Source organism: Ambystoma mexicanum, chromosome 5p (genome assembly GCF_040938575.1).
Source record: "Ambystoma mexicanum isolate Mex_15411 chromosome 5p, UKY_AmexF1_1, whole genome shotgun sequence".
Classification (NCBI taxonomy): Eukaryota; Metazoa; Chordata; class Amphibia; order Caudata; family Ambystomatidae; genus Ambystoma; species Ambystoma mexicanum.
In genome coordinates this window covers 422,283,293-422,300,253 of record NC_090930.1, presented here as the reverse complement: position 1 = coordinate 422,300,253, position 16,961 = coordinate 422,283,293, and the positions used below count along the sequence as shown (strand labels likewise).

Below are 16,961 nucleotides of genomic sequence, written 5' to 3'. Positions count from 1 at the left end.
AAGGGAAGGATGACCAGACTGAAAGGGAACAGAGGGGAAAGGAGGAAAGGCATACTAAACAATATGGCCACCCCGACCGCACTCTCCCTACTGTACAGGTCGGCCAGAGGGCCCGACCACGTGGAAAAATCCAGCCTGCGGATCTTAGGTGCCGAAATCCACAGCAGTAGACTATTCCCCCGTATTCTTCGTCGAAGATGTTCTTATTGGCGAAGTGACTTAACGAGGAATAAATCGACAATTCAGTGAAGAAACAATATCTCTAGCAAGAGCTCCGCTATAGGGCGACCAGTTATCTGGGCGGAAAAAAGCAATCTGAGGTACCTTGGCGCGTGAGGGATTTTGGGTACTACACACGTCACGATAGGGATAGTGTTACAGACACGCCTATGCCGACGTCCCCTTTCGGTCCCCGAAAGACAAGATGCAATACTCTGCGGACCATATGCACAGTATGTGATTCTAAGCAGATTAACAAGCATCAGAAAAATATTTTAACTGACAATTTCAATTCTTGAGTTACAATGCACCCAATGATATTTAACATGCCTAACAAATAGTAAGTCATTTCACTATATTGAAAGAAAGCAGCTCTTCGTATGAGTGAGAAGACTATCAATCTATATTCGATTTCCAATTTATGAGAGCAGTCCTATCATTAGTATATTATCAAAGGTGTGGACAAAATGTTCACCACACTCGATGGCTAAAAGGTTACAACTATGCATAATGAACTAAAATGGAACAAGTTATCTATTCTGAGTACAGCAACCCTAGCAATGACTGATCCACTGAAATGGTTTAATACCATGGCCCAACAGACAGGAGAGCAAACCGGAAAAGTAACCCACTAAATGCTTCACAGTGAGACATTGTTGAACATTTTGCCTTTAGCACTGTTGAACGGTGAAGGGAAGTTTAGTAGAAATAAGAGTTATTTTGTAATGTCAAGTGTTATTTCTGGGTCAGGTGACACAAAATGAACACAAAAAAACATTCATCCTATATTTATGGCCATAAGAAATGGGCAAAAAAATGCAGTCAATCTATCCATTTTCCCACACAACCATTTTAGTGAATACAGAAAAATATCCCCTTAAAGAATACAGTACCTTTTCTTTTCATTGGGCCAAGAACGCTGGGCCTAATGCAGTTGATTGGACTTTGACTCCGCCTGCTAAGAAAAAACAAAATTTGCATCAAAAAGCAGCTTGAAGATATGGAGTGAAGCATCAGACTATTGAAGTCCTAATCAGAACTTCACACGTTTGATAGCAGTCTAATCTGAACAATGCACTGAATTAATTGGAAAGCAATGAAAAAAAGTTGATCACGAGAAAGGGTGCATACTACAGCCATTGCATTTGACCATAGCATGGCATGGAAAACAAGTGTGGTGTTAGGGATATTTAGCATTTGTATACTTCATCCCCTCACCTAGTGAGACCCCAAGCACTTTTTGCTGGATTTATGGATCTTTTTCTTTAATCCTGAATGAGCTGAGCCTTTTTTTCCACTCATTCATTCTTATGGGCTGTCTTTTGGAACTCGTTTCTTTGTATTTTACTGTCCTATGGAGACTACTTTCCTCCATATCTCTATTTTAGGCATATGTCTTATTATTGCAGCACAAAGCTCCTTATGAGCAGTGTTGCTGGGAATCTTGTGGGTCCTCCTATGAGATTATTTTCTGTATCCTACAATAACTACAGTTCTTAAGGAAAGAGGGATAAGTATCTCTCCTAAAACCTTATAGTCTGAGAGATGGCACACATCACTTTCAGTAGAGGGTCAAGGGGATACTTCATATCCCCCATGCCTCTGCTCCTATGACTTATGTCACAGACAATCGCCTAGTTATGGCTGGTGGGAGCGGATGTATTCTACCATTGTGAGCATTTTCTACCGCAGGCTATGTCTATAGCCCCGGTTATACACAATAGGGTCACACTCAAGTGTTGGTGACCCCCTTCTTTTTTCGCCATTACTAGCGTGGTTGTTCTTTGTCAGCCCTTCTACCATCCTCAGAGGGGGAGGCCTTTGTGTGTGTTTTACCTTTGGGAGGCGTTGGGGAGAATTATCATTTTGTTGTTGACTTTCTACCACCCTAGAGCCACCCAGCTAGTTTGCTGGACTTATGACTTTTTAAATGTTAACCCCTGAGTGAATGGCACCTTTTTCTTTCTTTCTTTTTCTCTCTCTCTCGCTCTCTCTCTCGCTCGCGCTCTCTCTCTCTCTCTCTCTCTCTCTCTCTCGCTCGCTCTCTCTCTCTCTGTCTCGCTCTCTCTCATGTGTTTTTGGGACCAATCAACTCCAAAGTAAGCCACCTGGACATCCTCTCGGAGCTGGTTGAAATTCCACTGCAGTTGCTGCTGGAATCAAATAGCTAGGGAGAGGAACACCAGATTGTGTGCATTGCTTTTAAGTTGGCCAAGAGCTCCAGGAAGATCTTCCGGACTCCCAGGAAGCAGGAATGACCGAGCCTGAGCCACCTCAACAGAGTTCTGGACCCAGATGCAAAGAAAGCCCATCTCAACAGCCAGGAATCTGCAGTGTTGTTATTTGCTTAGACCCGAGTGGCTGAAACTGGGAAGAGCCACTGACTAGAAGTTGGTCCTTTTCTGTCGTTGACCGTCCCGTTGCAGTGCAGGAGTCCTCCAGACGTCCTCCCTCTTGTCCACACGACTGAGGCCCACAACACGGGATCTGCAGAGCTGTACAGGAACAGAAGCCAGCCAAAGCCCTTTTCTTCTAACCGAAGGTACTGTACAGTTTAAGAGAACTTACCTCTTGCTGTAACCTTACTTGTTCTCGGCTGAGACTTGTCTTGGTTGTTCTGTGGAGTTGCTAACAGCTTCTTTACCTCACAAGCCTAATCAGCGTGTGACCCTGCTTTGATTTATTCTTTTCTACAAAGACTTCTAAAACATTGTGCAAGACTTTTACCTACTTGCAAGAAGTGCTTCAGCTCACCTAGACTTTTGCCCAATTGACTTTGGCCTAGCCTGGCTCACTGAATGACTTCTTCCCTCCGGCATGGTGTTTGGTCTTCCTTCCAGGAAGGGGTTAACTAACTTTGCATTGGGGGTTACCAAAAGTACATACCTGCTTCAGAATATTTGTGTGATCGCTTGTTTTGTTCTAATAACCTTTTTCTTTGACATACTCCCAAGTCTGATTCTAAATGCAAACTGGTATATTAATGCCCACAGTGTACTAGTTATTAAAGTCACCTGAGGGTGTTAGAAGTGTCTGTGTGTCATCCCAAAAGGGTACTTACTGATTTAGAAATATTAAGAGTGTGCTATTTTGGAGTGTATTTGTGTGTTACTATTATATTGCCCCCTTCTGGAGAAGGCTTACTCAAACAGACTAAACAATTATTAATTTATTTAACAATCAAGAAACCTTGTGTGTAAGTTTATTTGAATACTTTCCACTGTGAATCTCTGTGTAACTCCCCTACAGCTCACATTGACCACCCTTGAGATGAGCCTGGCAGCTCAACACGCTACCAATCTGTGTAGTACAGACTTATACCAAAGGTTGGGTTCCTATTGCCAGGAGGCCAGGGTTGCTGTAGTGCCCCCAAACGGTACTGCATACAATCTTGTCTAACAGAGTGTGACCAACTCCATAGCCATCTGCTTTTTGTATGGTGATACACAGCACCTTCAGTGCAGTGTCACTGAGAAATCCTTTGCATTTCTCATAAGGTTTAAATATCTTTTCTTGTGTGAACTACAGTTCCCAAGAATAGTAAAGTGAAATTGATCTTACTTACATTTTTCCTTTTGTAGGTCCAGCACACACCATCTTATGTGGAGTGCTCGGGGGGGGGGGGGGGGGGGGGGGGGGGTAACACTTAGTAGCCCCTTATCCTACTTTCTCATTTAACATTTTTTGTTACCCTCGCTACTTTAAATGGCTGGTGGCAATGTTTTAATTTGTACTACCATTGCGATTATTAACCGCAGGCTGTACCCTCAGCTGCAGTACAGCACCCATGGGTGTCCATTTTGTCAAAATGGCCCTGTCTTCTTTTTCATCATGTTCTGTTTGTGAGTTCTTTCTTGGCTTTTTCTCTGTGCGTCGAGACAGATGTGAGCCCTTTGTGTGTTTCGCATTTGGTGGGCTTTAGCCCTGAAGCCTGCCCCTGGCTCCAGTGTGTCTGGAAGGGCAGGGAGTGAGGGCGAATCTTGAATCTCCCCTGTTCTTTGTCTCTATGAGTGCCTGAACAAACCTCGTCCCAATTGACCGGCTGGCTCTTCTGAAGGACGGCCACCCTGCTGTGTGATTGACAGCCTAGGCTGTGCATGAATGGGAAAACCTGCTTAAAAGGGGAGGGTTTTGGGACTAGAGGCAGAGTCGACCATTGGAAGAACATCCGAAGAAAAAAACGTGAACAAAGCTTGCTGCAACCTCCTGCACCTTCAATTGCCTGGTGAAGCCCTGATGCTGTGCTGGCCTCCTTTTTCACTTCCACAGAGAAGCTCCTCAGGAAGGACTTGTCCTCTTGGGTTAGAGCGACCAACTAACCCCGAGACTAACTCCACTTGACGCCCTCCCTGACTTACTGTGTCTCTTTGTTGCTGCAGAAGCCCTATGCCTGGGGTCAAAGGACCATAAACGAGTGCAACTGTCTGCCGTGGAACGTATTTGGCTAAAAGCTCGACGAGCCTCCTAAGGACACTCCGGAAGCAGGAAATCCCGATCCAGAGTCCCCTCACCAGAGTGCAGGACCGAGGGAGACGGAAAGTCCAACCGGTGTCTAGTGTTCTGCATCAGTGTTGTTTACTAAGTGCTGAAACCGCGAAGTGCTGCTGAAACTAAAAGAGCCTGTAGCTGCCGAGTACTGCCGCAGGAGCCACCCAGATGTCCTACCTCTTGTCCCCATGACCGAGGCTCAGGAACCAGGGTCTGCTTGGCTGTAGCAAGATGGAATCCAGCTGGACCACCTTTTCGTCTAACCAGAGGTACTGTTTGGGCTTGGGGGTACTTACCTTCTTTCCTTAAGTCGTGCTGTCTCACTTGAGACTTGCACCTACTGACTTTCTGAGTTTATTTCAACTCCCTTTTCACAGGCTTAACAGTTTGTGGCCCTACAAATGATTTTTCTGAACTCTCTAACTTTGTGCAAGACTTTCATCCAAGAAGTGCATCAGATCCATAGACTGTATCCAAATGACTTTGGCTGTCCTGGCTGCCTCAAGGCACTCTTCTAAATCCATTGAATTTGGTATTGCTTCTCCCCCCCATAGGTTGTGGCTTGTTAAACACTGTTACTGCTGGGAAAGGCTTATCTAGACTTCATTGGAGGATTCAGTTGTCCTCACATCTCCCGAGAATCTGTCTTAACCATTTTGCTTCCCTTAACCTTTCCTTTCTGCAACTCTTAATCTGCAAAGCATGCTAGTGTAATTTATAAATACAAATACTATCCTTGTGATTGAAGTCTTCTACAGCACATCCAAAAATAATTCACTGGCTTGTTTGAATCTAAAAAGTAACATCAAAGCTTATTTGTATTTTTACTATCTTTTGCCTTTTTAAAGTATGCTTATTTAAAACTGATGTTAAATACATTCTTTATAACTGAAACCTTGAGTGAAAGTGTTACTTGGCTACTTGTATTTACAGATTTCAATTGTACTGCTCTACAGCTCACATTTAGCCCTCTTGAGATAGGCCTGGCTGCTCAGTCACACTACCAACTTGTGTAGCACAGACCTATACCAAGCAGATAAGTCTTGTGTACTCTGACACAGTGTGACTGCACCAATTCTTACCTAACAGCTGGAACCCCTGGGTGCCCCCGGTCTAGGCTGGCAGGAAGTGAGGGAGGAGGTTTTCACTCCCCCGCCCAATTGTCTGAATCGAACCAGCTCCCACTGGGGGTTTGGCTGTCCCGATTCGACAGCCACCCACCCCTTTCTGTAAATTGCTGAGAGGGATTGCAGAGGAGTGTGTGCTGCAACTGTATAAAAGATGAGGCTCCTGAAGTGAAAGGAAGTCGACCACTGGAAACTGAAGTAACCGAAGAAGATGACCAGAGATGCCTGCATACCCTTTGCAACACCGTGACCACTGCTGTCCTGACCCCGTTTTCTGTGCGACAGAGGAATTCCGAAGAAGACTACTCCTTCCCTTTGACTGGTGAGAACAACCAGTCCAAAGACAAACTTTTATTTGAGCCATCTCCCCAAGTCCTATGAGTTTCCAGAGCTGAGAAACCCCAATACCAGGAGACCTCCTGTCCATTCCGAGTGCATCATCGTGGAAAGACTGAAGTTGTCAAAGTCTTTGCTGAGTCGTCAAGGACACAACCGAGACCCGATCCAACTCGGGCAGACCCCCTTAGCAGAGTGGGACTGTAAGCAGCGAAGATGATTAACCCGGCGAATCGCATCCTTTGTTGGTGCTGCAGAGAAGGCGTGAAAACTGCAGAGTGACCAGAGAAGTTGCTGAAAGCTGTGCCAGAGGTCCTTACCTCAGGACTGCTGCTGAGAGATCCCTTCCATTGTCCTGCCTTTTGTCATCAGACCAAGGAATCCGGGGGTCGGGTCCAGCGTTGCCACATCAAGGAGAATCCAGCCACAATCTTTTCTTCTAACCTAAGGTACTGTGGGGAGCAAGGTATTGCTAACCTTGATGTCTGAAGACGTGTAAAGGGCAAACCCCTCTTACTTCAGACTCAAGCTGCTAATTGTGTCCCTTTAGCAAGTCCTGAACAGGGTCTCCGACGTTGGTTTAATCTTGACACATCCTAAAGATTAGAGACCCAAAAGTATTCACAGGAACATTTCGGTTGTAGGTGACTTGTTCGAAATACAAAGGATCGAATGCTTTTTTTTCGACACCAAAAGTGCCGAAAAAAAAGCTTCAAATGCTTTTTTAAAAAGGTTTTTTTATGGGGGGGGTTCCCTCTTCATCCCCCGTTTTCTTTTTTTAAAAACTTATTTATGCATACCAAACTAAAAAATATATAAATAAATAAAGCATTCACATTTTTTTTTTCCGGTCCTTTTGGTTTTGAAAAAAAGGGCATCCGATCCGTTTTTTTCGGAACTATGACTGTACACCGAACATTTCGTATTCTGCTGCTTGTCAAGACTTTAAGCCCTCCCCCATACCTAGGGTTGCATTTTGGGACTTGAAAGACTTGCTGCATGAAGAAACTGCCTCTAGAACCTTAAGCCGTTCTAGTATAACACTAACCACCTATTTTCCTTCCCATAAGTCACCATCTTTACCATATTTCTGGTAAGATTCGCAAGTGTGCGCTATTACCGATAATACAATAGAACCGTCATAAGCTGTAACAAATGTAACTGCGAGCAACTACAAACTAAGCAGTGGCCTTTGAAAAGTATCCTAAAGTATTCTTAAATGTTTTGGTTTATTGTGAATCCTGTGTAAATATAATAAATCTAAATTTTAATATACATTTATATGTGTTTCTTTGATGTGCATTACTAACTAGGTTCAGTGTACTTACCTACAGCTCACATCTTCCTCTCAAGATAAGCCTGACTGCTCTGCCACTCTACCAAGGTTCCAGCATTAGTACAGACTGATACTAAGAGTTGGGGATCTACAAACCACTGGGATAGTTTTGTGAAGTCCTACCTTCCAGAATACTTTGAGAAATCTCCCCTAAACTGGTGAAAAACTATTAAAAGTGAATCAGTTGTTTAGTGAACACGTCACTCACCCTACCCAATTTTTCTCCACTTTAACTGTTGCGGAAGAACCCTCTGCTTTCTTTGTAATTCCAGCCTTCTGCAAGTCACCACCTCCTAACCGCTCACAAACATCCACCACCTGAGCTAAAGTCACTTTTGTGTCAGAGAAAGGTTTGTAGAGCAATATACTGGTTTCTTCCAGTAGCGAGTTTCAAGCTGAGGAATCACAGTTGGACTGGTAGGCACACACAGAGTTCCCGAGGGGATGGCACTGGGTATGGCGTGTGCCGCATGTGCACTACAACTTTACTTATGTTTTTAAAAATGATTACTTGCTGCGAAAACGTTTCAGTCCCATCCAATGGTACGGAGGAAAGGGGACTATAGACCAGGAGAAAAAGTCGTTAGGTGACTAAAATAAAGTTACTTATCTGTGGGTATCGTTCTATGGCCAACTAACATTCTAAATACACGTTTATAGAATACCTTTAACCCCTACAGTGGTTTCAGGTTTCAGCTACAAATCACATTTAGCTCACCGGTTTCCTGGCTACCCAATGGAGAAAACTTTATTTAAATTCTGCTTTAAGTGCAATACTAGATTCCCTTGGAAGGACACACCCTGAGTGTGCAATTGCTTTCTTCAAAGGGATCAGGACAACTCCCAGTGCAAAGTTTGCAAGCTTTTTAAAGCTAAGATCTTGAAAGAGCGAACAAAAGGTGGGGATTCTACACTATGCAGGGTGAACCTGTCGCTACTGCAGACGACTGCGGCAGTGGACACAGGAATCTACGCCACAGAGCAGAATACAGAGGAAAGGTTGAACATTTCCAAACAGCCGGCCCCCAACCAGTAGATGGCGACCTTTGCAAAGCATGTGAATTTTAGCAGGTGAACAAGCCCCAGAAATGTATATACATACAGACAAAAACATGTGTAAACATGCATGCATGCATAAAGAACCCCCCCCCCCCCAAATCCATCTCTATATATAAAAGGGAAAACGTGTGGCTGTTCGAAATGTTCAGCATACTACAAATCTGAAATGTTGCATGTGGGTAGGTTCTATGGTGTAGATAATGTAAAAAGTATAAAAAAGACTAGCAGGTGTAGCCGTCCTTCGCACAGTCCTACTTTAATCCTGGTTTGAAGTTTATTTAATAAACTAAACCAATGCTTCTTTGAAGCCAATATTGCTAGTCTTCCCTTTAGGAGCTACTGTGAACATATTTTCTTTGTTTCCAACTCTGGAGCAAGCCACATACAGCGGACCATGAGAAAAGCATGAATCCCTTAAATTGGTCCCAATCTACAGCCGATGCAGCAGCGACCTCAACATAAGTGCTTCATGTATAGGGCTAAAGCATGTAAGCTTGAAGTGCCGTACCCATATGCGTACGGCTAAAGCAAGTAAGCTTCGTACTGTTGAGCTGGCATATATTCAACTTCCATGGGAAATGAAGTTTCTGTAATTATCATGAAAGAATTGCCACAATGTGATGGACAACGTCATTGCGGACTCTATTGAAGAGACATGCCCCGTTGCCGGTCACCCACATGATCACAAAAGCACTGTTTTGGGTCACCCGCATGACTTCAAAAGTGAGTGCTGCTAATGTCAGCTAGAATGTGGATAGCGCAGAAAGTTTAGGCACAATGAACTGCTGAACTTTAGGAACAATAAATGTAGAACTATGGCAAAACTACGGCGCGACGAGCCATATGGCAGGGGTAAGCATTGCAGACCTCTTAAAAAATAAATGAATCCAAAAAAGGCATATTTTATACTCGTTATATTGTCTACATCATGGAACCTAACCACATGCACATTTTCAGGTTTGTAGTATGTTGGGAAGTATGCTGAACATACTTTCTATGCTCTCCGTGCTCTAGGCTTGAAGGGCAGATCTCTCTTGGCAAGAGAGTAGCAGAGTGTGACGCAATTGACAATCCACCTTGAGATGGCTGATTTAGAGACAGATTCCCCTTCTCTGCCAGCTGCCACGAAACAAAAAACTGGTTTGTTTTCCTTAGTGGTTTAGTTCTTTCCAGATAGTACATGACTTCCTTGCGCACATCCAAGCCTAAACAAATTTCCCTGACCATGTTATCCAGAGACCGTTCCCCTTGAATCGGTTGTGAGGGTACCTGGAGGCGTAATCTGGGCATTATAGTTCTCCAGAGTAGCAAACTAGTCGATCTCTGGGAAGTACCATTCTGCAAAAACATTGGAGACAATGGGCCTCATTACAATCGACCCGGTATGGAAACAACGGTGGCGGTAAACCCGCCGCCACCTTTGTTTCCATGCCGTGTGATCACAACTCCTGCAGGCGGAGGCGTCAAAGCCGCCAGATCTGGCCTGGCGGGTTTAACACCGCCCGCCTGCAGGCAGACTAGGAAACACCGGCACCATCACGAGATGGTGCTGGTGTTTCCATGATACGAGTCCGGCAGTAACCAGGCGGTTTTACCGCCTCAGTTACCGCCGGACTCGTAATGAGGCCCAATGTCTTCGTGTAGTCGGCATTCGTACTCTAAGGGTAGTGGGAAGTCTCTGCTGAGCACGTCTGCCAGAAGATTGAGTTCCCCTGGAACATGTTGAGACAGTAGGAACATCTTGTGTTTGAGAGCCCACTTCCATATTTTCAGTGACCGTTTGGATAGCCCTGGAGAGTGAGTGGCCCACTACTTGTTCCGGTAGTACATGGCTGTGGTGCTGTCCGTGAGGACCAGTACTGTCTTGCCCTGCAACTGTGTCTGAAAAGCCTTCAAAGTTTTGAACACTGCTAACAGCTCCAACAGGTTTATGTGGTTGGATGCTACTGCTGGGGACCAAACACTGTGCACCGTCTGCTGATGGAGGTAAGCCCCCCCCCGTGAGAGATGCATCCGCCGTGAGAGTTGCTTCTACTGCAGGGGTGTTGAAGGTTTTCTCCTATAAGAGGTTTTACCTCGACCACGACTGCAGAGAGAGAACGAGGGCTGCCGAGACAACCACTAGATCGTCCCATTGTTCGCTGGCTTGACGTCACTGGCCATTGAGCCATTCTTGCATGGGGCGCATGCACAAATGTGCAGGAGGGACTAAATAAATGCAGGATGCCATCATCACTAACAGTCACATGGCCTTGCGTACTGTCACCTCTCGACTGGCTACATACTGAGGGATCTCAAACAGCATGTTTTTAACCCACTCATTGGAGGGGAAGACGAGGCCCTCTTCTGTCCGAATTAGTGCCCCCAGAAACTGCTCGACTTGGCTGGGGTCTAGGCTGGACTTCTCGTTTATGGAGAATCCCAGACTGAAGAGTAGTTCTATAGTCCTTTGGGTGCTTGACCGGCATGTTCCGTAGGAATCCGTTGTTATGAGCCAGTCGTCGAGCTAAGGATATACTGGGATGGATTGCCTGTGCAGGTGAGCTGCTGCAACTTCCAGCACTTTTGTAAATACTCTCGGGGCTGAGGCAATGCCGAAGGGGAGAACCTTGAACTGATAGTGTTTATTTTCTATCATGAACCTTAGGTATTTCCTGTGTGCCGGCAACATTGAAACATGAAAGTATGCATCTTTCATGTCCAATGTTGCCATGTAATCCCCTTGCGTTAGCAGAGGGATTACTTCTTGCAGCGTTATCATTCAAAAATGTTGTGGTCTGACAAATGGTTTTCGCTGGGCGCAAGTCTATCACAGGGCGCATGGTGAGATCCTTTTTGGGTACAAGGAAATACACTGAATAAATACCCTTGTTTACCTGTACAACGAAGACTACTTCAATTGCGCCCTTTTCCTACAGGATCTCGATCTCTTGCAGCAGGATCTTTTTTTTTTAAGAACTTTATTTTTGATGTTTTCTGTACATAACAAAAAGAGAAATCAAACATTGCACCAACAGGGTGCACATTAAACAATATCCCTCATACCCATCCCATCCCATCCTAGTCACCCCCCCGTCGCATCCCCTGTATTCTGTGCAGATGCCTTGTCAAAACTGTGCTCGCTGCCTTCACTCCTGAGTGATCTACTCTCAAGGTCCAAATATCCCGGTCTGTCCTATTTGAGAGTTTGGGGTTTCTGAGTCAGTGGATTCTGTACTGTTCATCAGGTATGACACATATGGACCCCAAATATCAGGGGGGGGGACGTGCATGTAATGGAAGCGTTCTAATGAATTCTGTGTCCAAGTCTTGACAATATATGAAGTCCTTTTCCCAGTCTTCAATCTTGGGGAGCGGGCCTCTGCCCCATGTCATGGCTACTCTTCTCCGGGCCAGGACCATAAGGAGTGCCGTCAGTCTAAATGATGCTGGTTGCATGTGTCTGGTAAGTCCCAGGAGGGCTCCCAGAGGGAGCGGGGTTACCTGCTCTCCCACAATTTTGGAAGTTTTCTGAATGACGCGGACCAGAAGCGGTGCACGCCTGGGCAGCTCCATGCCAGGTGGAAGAAGTCTGCGTTATCGGATGAGCATCTTTCGCATTGGGCCGAAGTCTCTGGGTGGTGATTCTTGCAGCAGGATCTTGAGGTGTTCTGGTGTTAGATGTCTGGACTTTGGTTGTCTGAATCCAGGTGGCCAGCTGAACTCGATGCAATAACCGGGGGTGACGGTCTTGAGCACCCACTGGTCTGTGGTAATCCCCTCCCATGAGTGTAACAATGATGTTATATGTCCCCCGACCGGGGAGGCATGGGAGGGGACCCGGATCTGAGATTAATTTCTGACTGGAGGCCAGGGAGCCTCGAGGGGTGGCATTGCAACCTCTTCCTTTCCTTTCCCACGGTGCTGTCCTCCAGGTGGATACTGATTTGAGGCAGCAGACCCTTGCCCTGAGGACCACATGTTACCCGTTCCACATTGGTTATGTGGGGAACGTGAATAGGACTGCCTGCAAAAGGAGCAGTGAACTTCCACCTGCTGCTGAAAGGGCCTTTGAGTGATCTGGTTTAAAGATTTCAAAGTCTCATGTTCTTTCTTGGCAGTTTCCAGCGCCTCATCTACCGCTTTGCCAAACAGGTTAGACTCCTTCACCGGTTTGCTGATGAGAGTTCTTTAAACAGGCGTGCCGTTTCAAAAAGGTACCCTGTTTAACGCCCACCTGATTCCCACGGGGCGTCGATCAGAACTGGACTGCTAAGGTCTCCACCAGCATTATTCGTAGTGCAGAGACGGCTGACTGGACCGGCCTTCCTAGCTTAATTTGTTCCCTCCAAGCACCCCGATATTCCCCTTTTGTTGTCTCACCTTATTGTTTGTAATGATAAGCTCTCCATCCTGCACCAAGCGCAAGGGCGCGTAGAATCCGAGTTGCTTCACTGGTTTGAAGATTTTGGGAGAGTTCCAGACGTGTTGGACTCCGTGGTAAATGGCAAGGAGCCGTAAGTATAATGTCTATAGAGTTCAATTGTCTGTTATTCACTCGCTTTTATCCCTTTTGTATTGCAGCTGAATCCGAGAAGAGTTCACCTGAAGTGCTGCAGGTTGCGCGTGGGTAAGAGTTTGTATTACCCAGCGCTGTCCGGTAAAAGCGAAATAAATGTCTTTAACAAGTGTTCTTTCCTCCCACATGTGCGGCGTTAAAGAGGTGGAACGCCGATGAAAGATGCCTAGGGGAGCGGTAACTCTGGTGAGTATAATATGGTTGCTTTGATTGTCTTTGTTAGCACCTGGCTCACCTTGTTCTCTTTGTCCCTTCCAGGTTCCACGGATGCAGTTATGAAATAATAGCTGCAGCGCTGAACCGTGGAGAGGCAGACTGGTAAGTATGGCGCGGCGCGCCTGCTAGCGATGCAATGCTTTTATTTCCGACGTGTCTTTTCCAATTCTGAAGTGCTGTGAATTCGGGAACAGATGAAGATTAAAAGGTAAGTTCTTGTTCTTATTTCTCTTTCTTCTAGGATGATGTCCAGGTTCGAGGCTGGCGTGGCAGAGGACTGGCGGCTGCAGGCACGGTGAGCGTCACGCTGCTGAAGTGCAGAATAACGCGAAGCATGGGCTGCTGTTCGGGCGTGGTTTAAATAGCCTGCAAAGTAGTCCCAGGTAAGACGTTCCCCAGAACCACACCCAAGTAAAAAATACTCCCTGTAATAAAATAGTCCCATCCAGGCCTCACGTGGGCTTTGATTCATTTGCAGCATGGTCTGCAGGAGGTAAGTAATGTCTATGAGCCTGGTGCCTAAGGCGCCAGGACTGAACCCAGATAGACCACAGCCGGGGCTGCTGGGGTCTCAATAAATGTCTGGATGCCTGCTCCCGAGGCTGCTGGGCTGGGTCCAGATGCCCGGGGGTAGGCATCATGACACCCTGGGCCAGAGTCCTCCATGCTCTCTCCGGAGCATCTAGGGTGTTCTTGAGGATATTATGATTTACTCGTCTACCCACTGACACAATCGTGAGCAGACGTGAACGTACAGGTTCGGGGACCTCCTGCAGCAGGTTCCACTGAATAAATGTTGCAATAGCTAGCCAACAACATGGTATTGTTGGCAATCCTGGTGGAATACGATTCTGCAGTAGTGACACGCTTTCCTAGGGCATACAGTTATTTGCAGTCCTTGTCCGGCGGAGCTTCCCCCGTGGACAAGGGTACCCCTGCCCCCTTTCTTGTTGTAGTGACCACGAGAGAATCTGGGGTAGCATGTCCCCGAATATAGAGAGTGTCTGTAGGAGAGGGGCGAAAATGTTTCTCCACCTGTGGGTTCACCGCCCCAGTCTGTGAAGGTGTCAGTAAAGAAGGGGCAATGCGCCTCTTAATGGAGTTAAGCAAAGGGATAGCCTGGCTGGCAGGTGGCTTCTCCTTTAGAATATCCTCCACAAAATCGAGTACTGCACCACTTCCTGCGTCGCTATTTGGAAATGTTTGGCCGTTTCCTTCAGAATGGCATTAAATGCCATCTGGTCATCTATGGGAGATGCCTGACGCAGAGGTCGGGAGGCGGGAGGATCCATGCATATTGGGTTAGGATCCGGGGTATGGGTAGGCGACAACCATGGAGGGTAATCCACCAGTGGGTCATCTCCCCAATCTAGAGCCTGCTCAGTGGGATCCTCAAAGGGATCATCCTCTTGTAAATAGGGGTCATTAGAAACCTCTTCCTGATCCATCAGGTCAAAAACATCCTCATGAAGAGGGCAGGAGGTTCTCTGTAATTTAGACACTGGGGTAAAGGTATTCCTCACAAGGCCTCTTGGGCATGGTAAACTTTTCTGAGAAGTCCACAAAATTGGCAAGCCTATTCATACACCCCTCAAACTTTTCCCTGGTCCATAAAGATGAATCAGAGGGGGGGGGGGGAGGACTCCTCCTGGGGATCTACCTGCTAGGAACGCCGAGATTTATCTAAGACAGTCTTAGATAAAGGCTGGGGGCGTTCATAATATTCTTCCTGCCTTTACCGGTGTGTGGACGTGTCTTTCGTCTTTGGGCTTATTGGCCGCCGAAACAATCTTTTGACGTTGCCGGAACCGTATGCATCAGCGTGCTCTTAAGAGGCATCTCAACGGCCTTGTGACTTTTGGGGTTGATGCCCTAGTCTGTAGATGGCCGTACGCATGACGCTTACGCTGTTGCAGGGATGGCTGCCGACCGCGTGGATCGGCAGGTGCCGTTGAGGAGCTCGGCGTACCCGTTGGCGCCTTAGACCGACCCGACGAGTCCTTTGAGGCGGTACTGGAGGTTAAGTACTTGTGTTTATGAGTAGCGGGTGCGTCCCTGGCGCCGGGATGTACACTTCCCATAGCAGAACTCTCGTCCTACCTGACGGGGACCGAAGTTTCAGAGCGCGACTGCTCCGCTGAAAGGTCGATGGCATCCATATTGGAGCCACGGCCGATGCTTAACTTGTTGTCACTCTCGACACCTGCGGCGGTGGGGGGAGCTACCCTCGGGCCTGCATCATGGCTTAGGCAGCCCACTGTTTAACTCGACGTTCCATGGTCGTTTTAGGTTGCAAGAACTGACAAGAACAACAGGACGCCTCACAGTGATTGCAAGGGAGATGCTTATTGCACCTCCGGTGCGTGTCCTTCCATGGGTACTTGCCTTTACAAGAAGGAACAAGTTACTTACCTATAACTGTTGTTCTCCAGCATGGGTCTGGCATGGATTCACATGCTCATGCATATTCCCCGTCGTCAGGCTGGGAATCCTCGGTAAAGAAAAAATCAGTATCAGTTTCGTTTCTGATCTGTCTTTCTTAGTAGTAACCAATCGCTGATCTCTGGGTAATACTGTCCCCAGCCAATGACTGCCCTCTCCCTAAGCCCCACCCCTGGCAGAAATCCTCAGATTTGGTAGCACGTAAAGGGGCAGTATGACCAGGTGAAGAGCCGCAGAGTGGAAGGAGGGAGAGTTTGCATGTGAATCCATGCCAGACCCATGCAGGAGAACAACAGTTACAGGTAAGTAACTTGTTCCTTCTCCAGCATGGGGTCTGACATGGGTTCACATGCTCATGAATATAAGAATACATAGTAGTACACACATGCACAACCACGGGAGGTGACAAGGCGCAACTTTAAGCATTACATAAAACTCAACATTTAGCATCTCTTACCTCCTCACCAGGCTCACCTTTAAGTGAACAGGATGCGCAGCACTGCCTGGCCGACTCTGGACTCCTCCCTGGAATCCCGGTCGACGCAGTAGAATTTCGTGAAGGTGTGCGTCGACCTCCACGTAGCAGCCCTGCAAATGTCCAGCAGGGGCACACCAGACAAGAACGCTGTGGTAGCAGCGATTGCTCTGGTCGAATGGGCTCTCGGACGGCCGGGCAACCGTCGGTTTGCCAACCGATGACAGTGCATGATGCAGCCGGAGAGCCATCTGGAAATGGAAGCCTTCGAGAGAGCCTTCCCTTGGTTCACAGGTCCAACGTTCACAAACAGCTGCGATGTCTTCTGAAAACTCTTCGTTCGGTCCACGTAGAACTTCAGCGCTCTTGCTACATCCAGCGAGTGCAAAGTCCTCTCGGCTGGCAACGAAGGCGACAGGAAAAAGACTGGTAACACACCAAGGGCTTGTTCAGATGGAAGTGACTGCACCTTGGGTATGAAGGAGGGGTGCGTCCTCAGCACTACCCTCGTCTCGTGGAAAGTCAAGTATGGAGGCTTGCAGGATAGGGCCTGAATCTCTCCCACGCGTCGTGCAGAGGTGATGGCCACAAGGAACGCTGTCTTCCACGACGGGAACTTCAACAGAGCCAAATGCAAGGGCTCGAAAGGCGGGCCCATGAGCCTGATCAGCACCACGTTGAGCTCCCATGCCGGGGCAGGAGCCT

General features: G+C 47.1%; 1 protein-coding gene across 2 annotated transcripts in view; it reads right to left on the bottom strand.

Moving 5' to 3' along the window:
• Positions 1-16,961, bottom strand: part of PABIR2 (PABIR family member 2) — an 812,224-nt gene that overhangs the window by 173,006 nt on the left and 622,257 nt on the right. The window contains exon 8 of one of the 2 annotated variants that reach the window (XM_069612821.1): positions 1,113-1,177. In XM_069612821.1, the coding sequence (XP_069468922.1) occupies positions 1,113-1,177 (65 nt within the window). The remainder of the gene's footprint in view (positions 1-1,112; positions 1,178-16,961) is intronic. The other variant, XM_069612822.1, reaches the window with a different exon arrangement.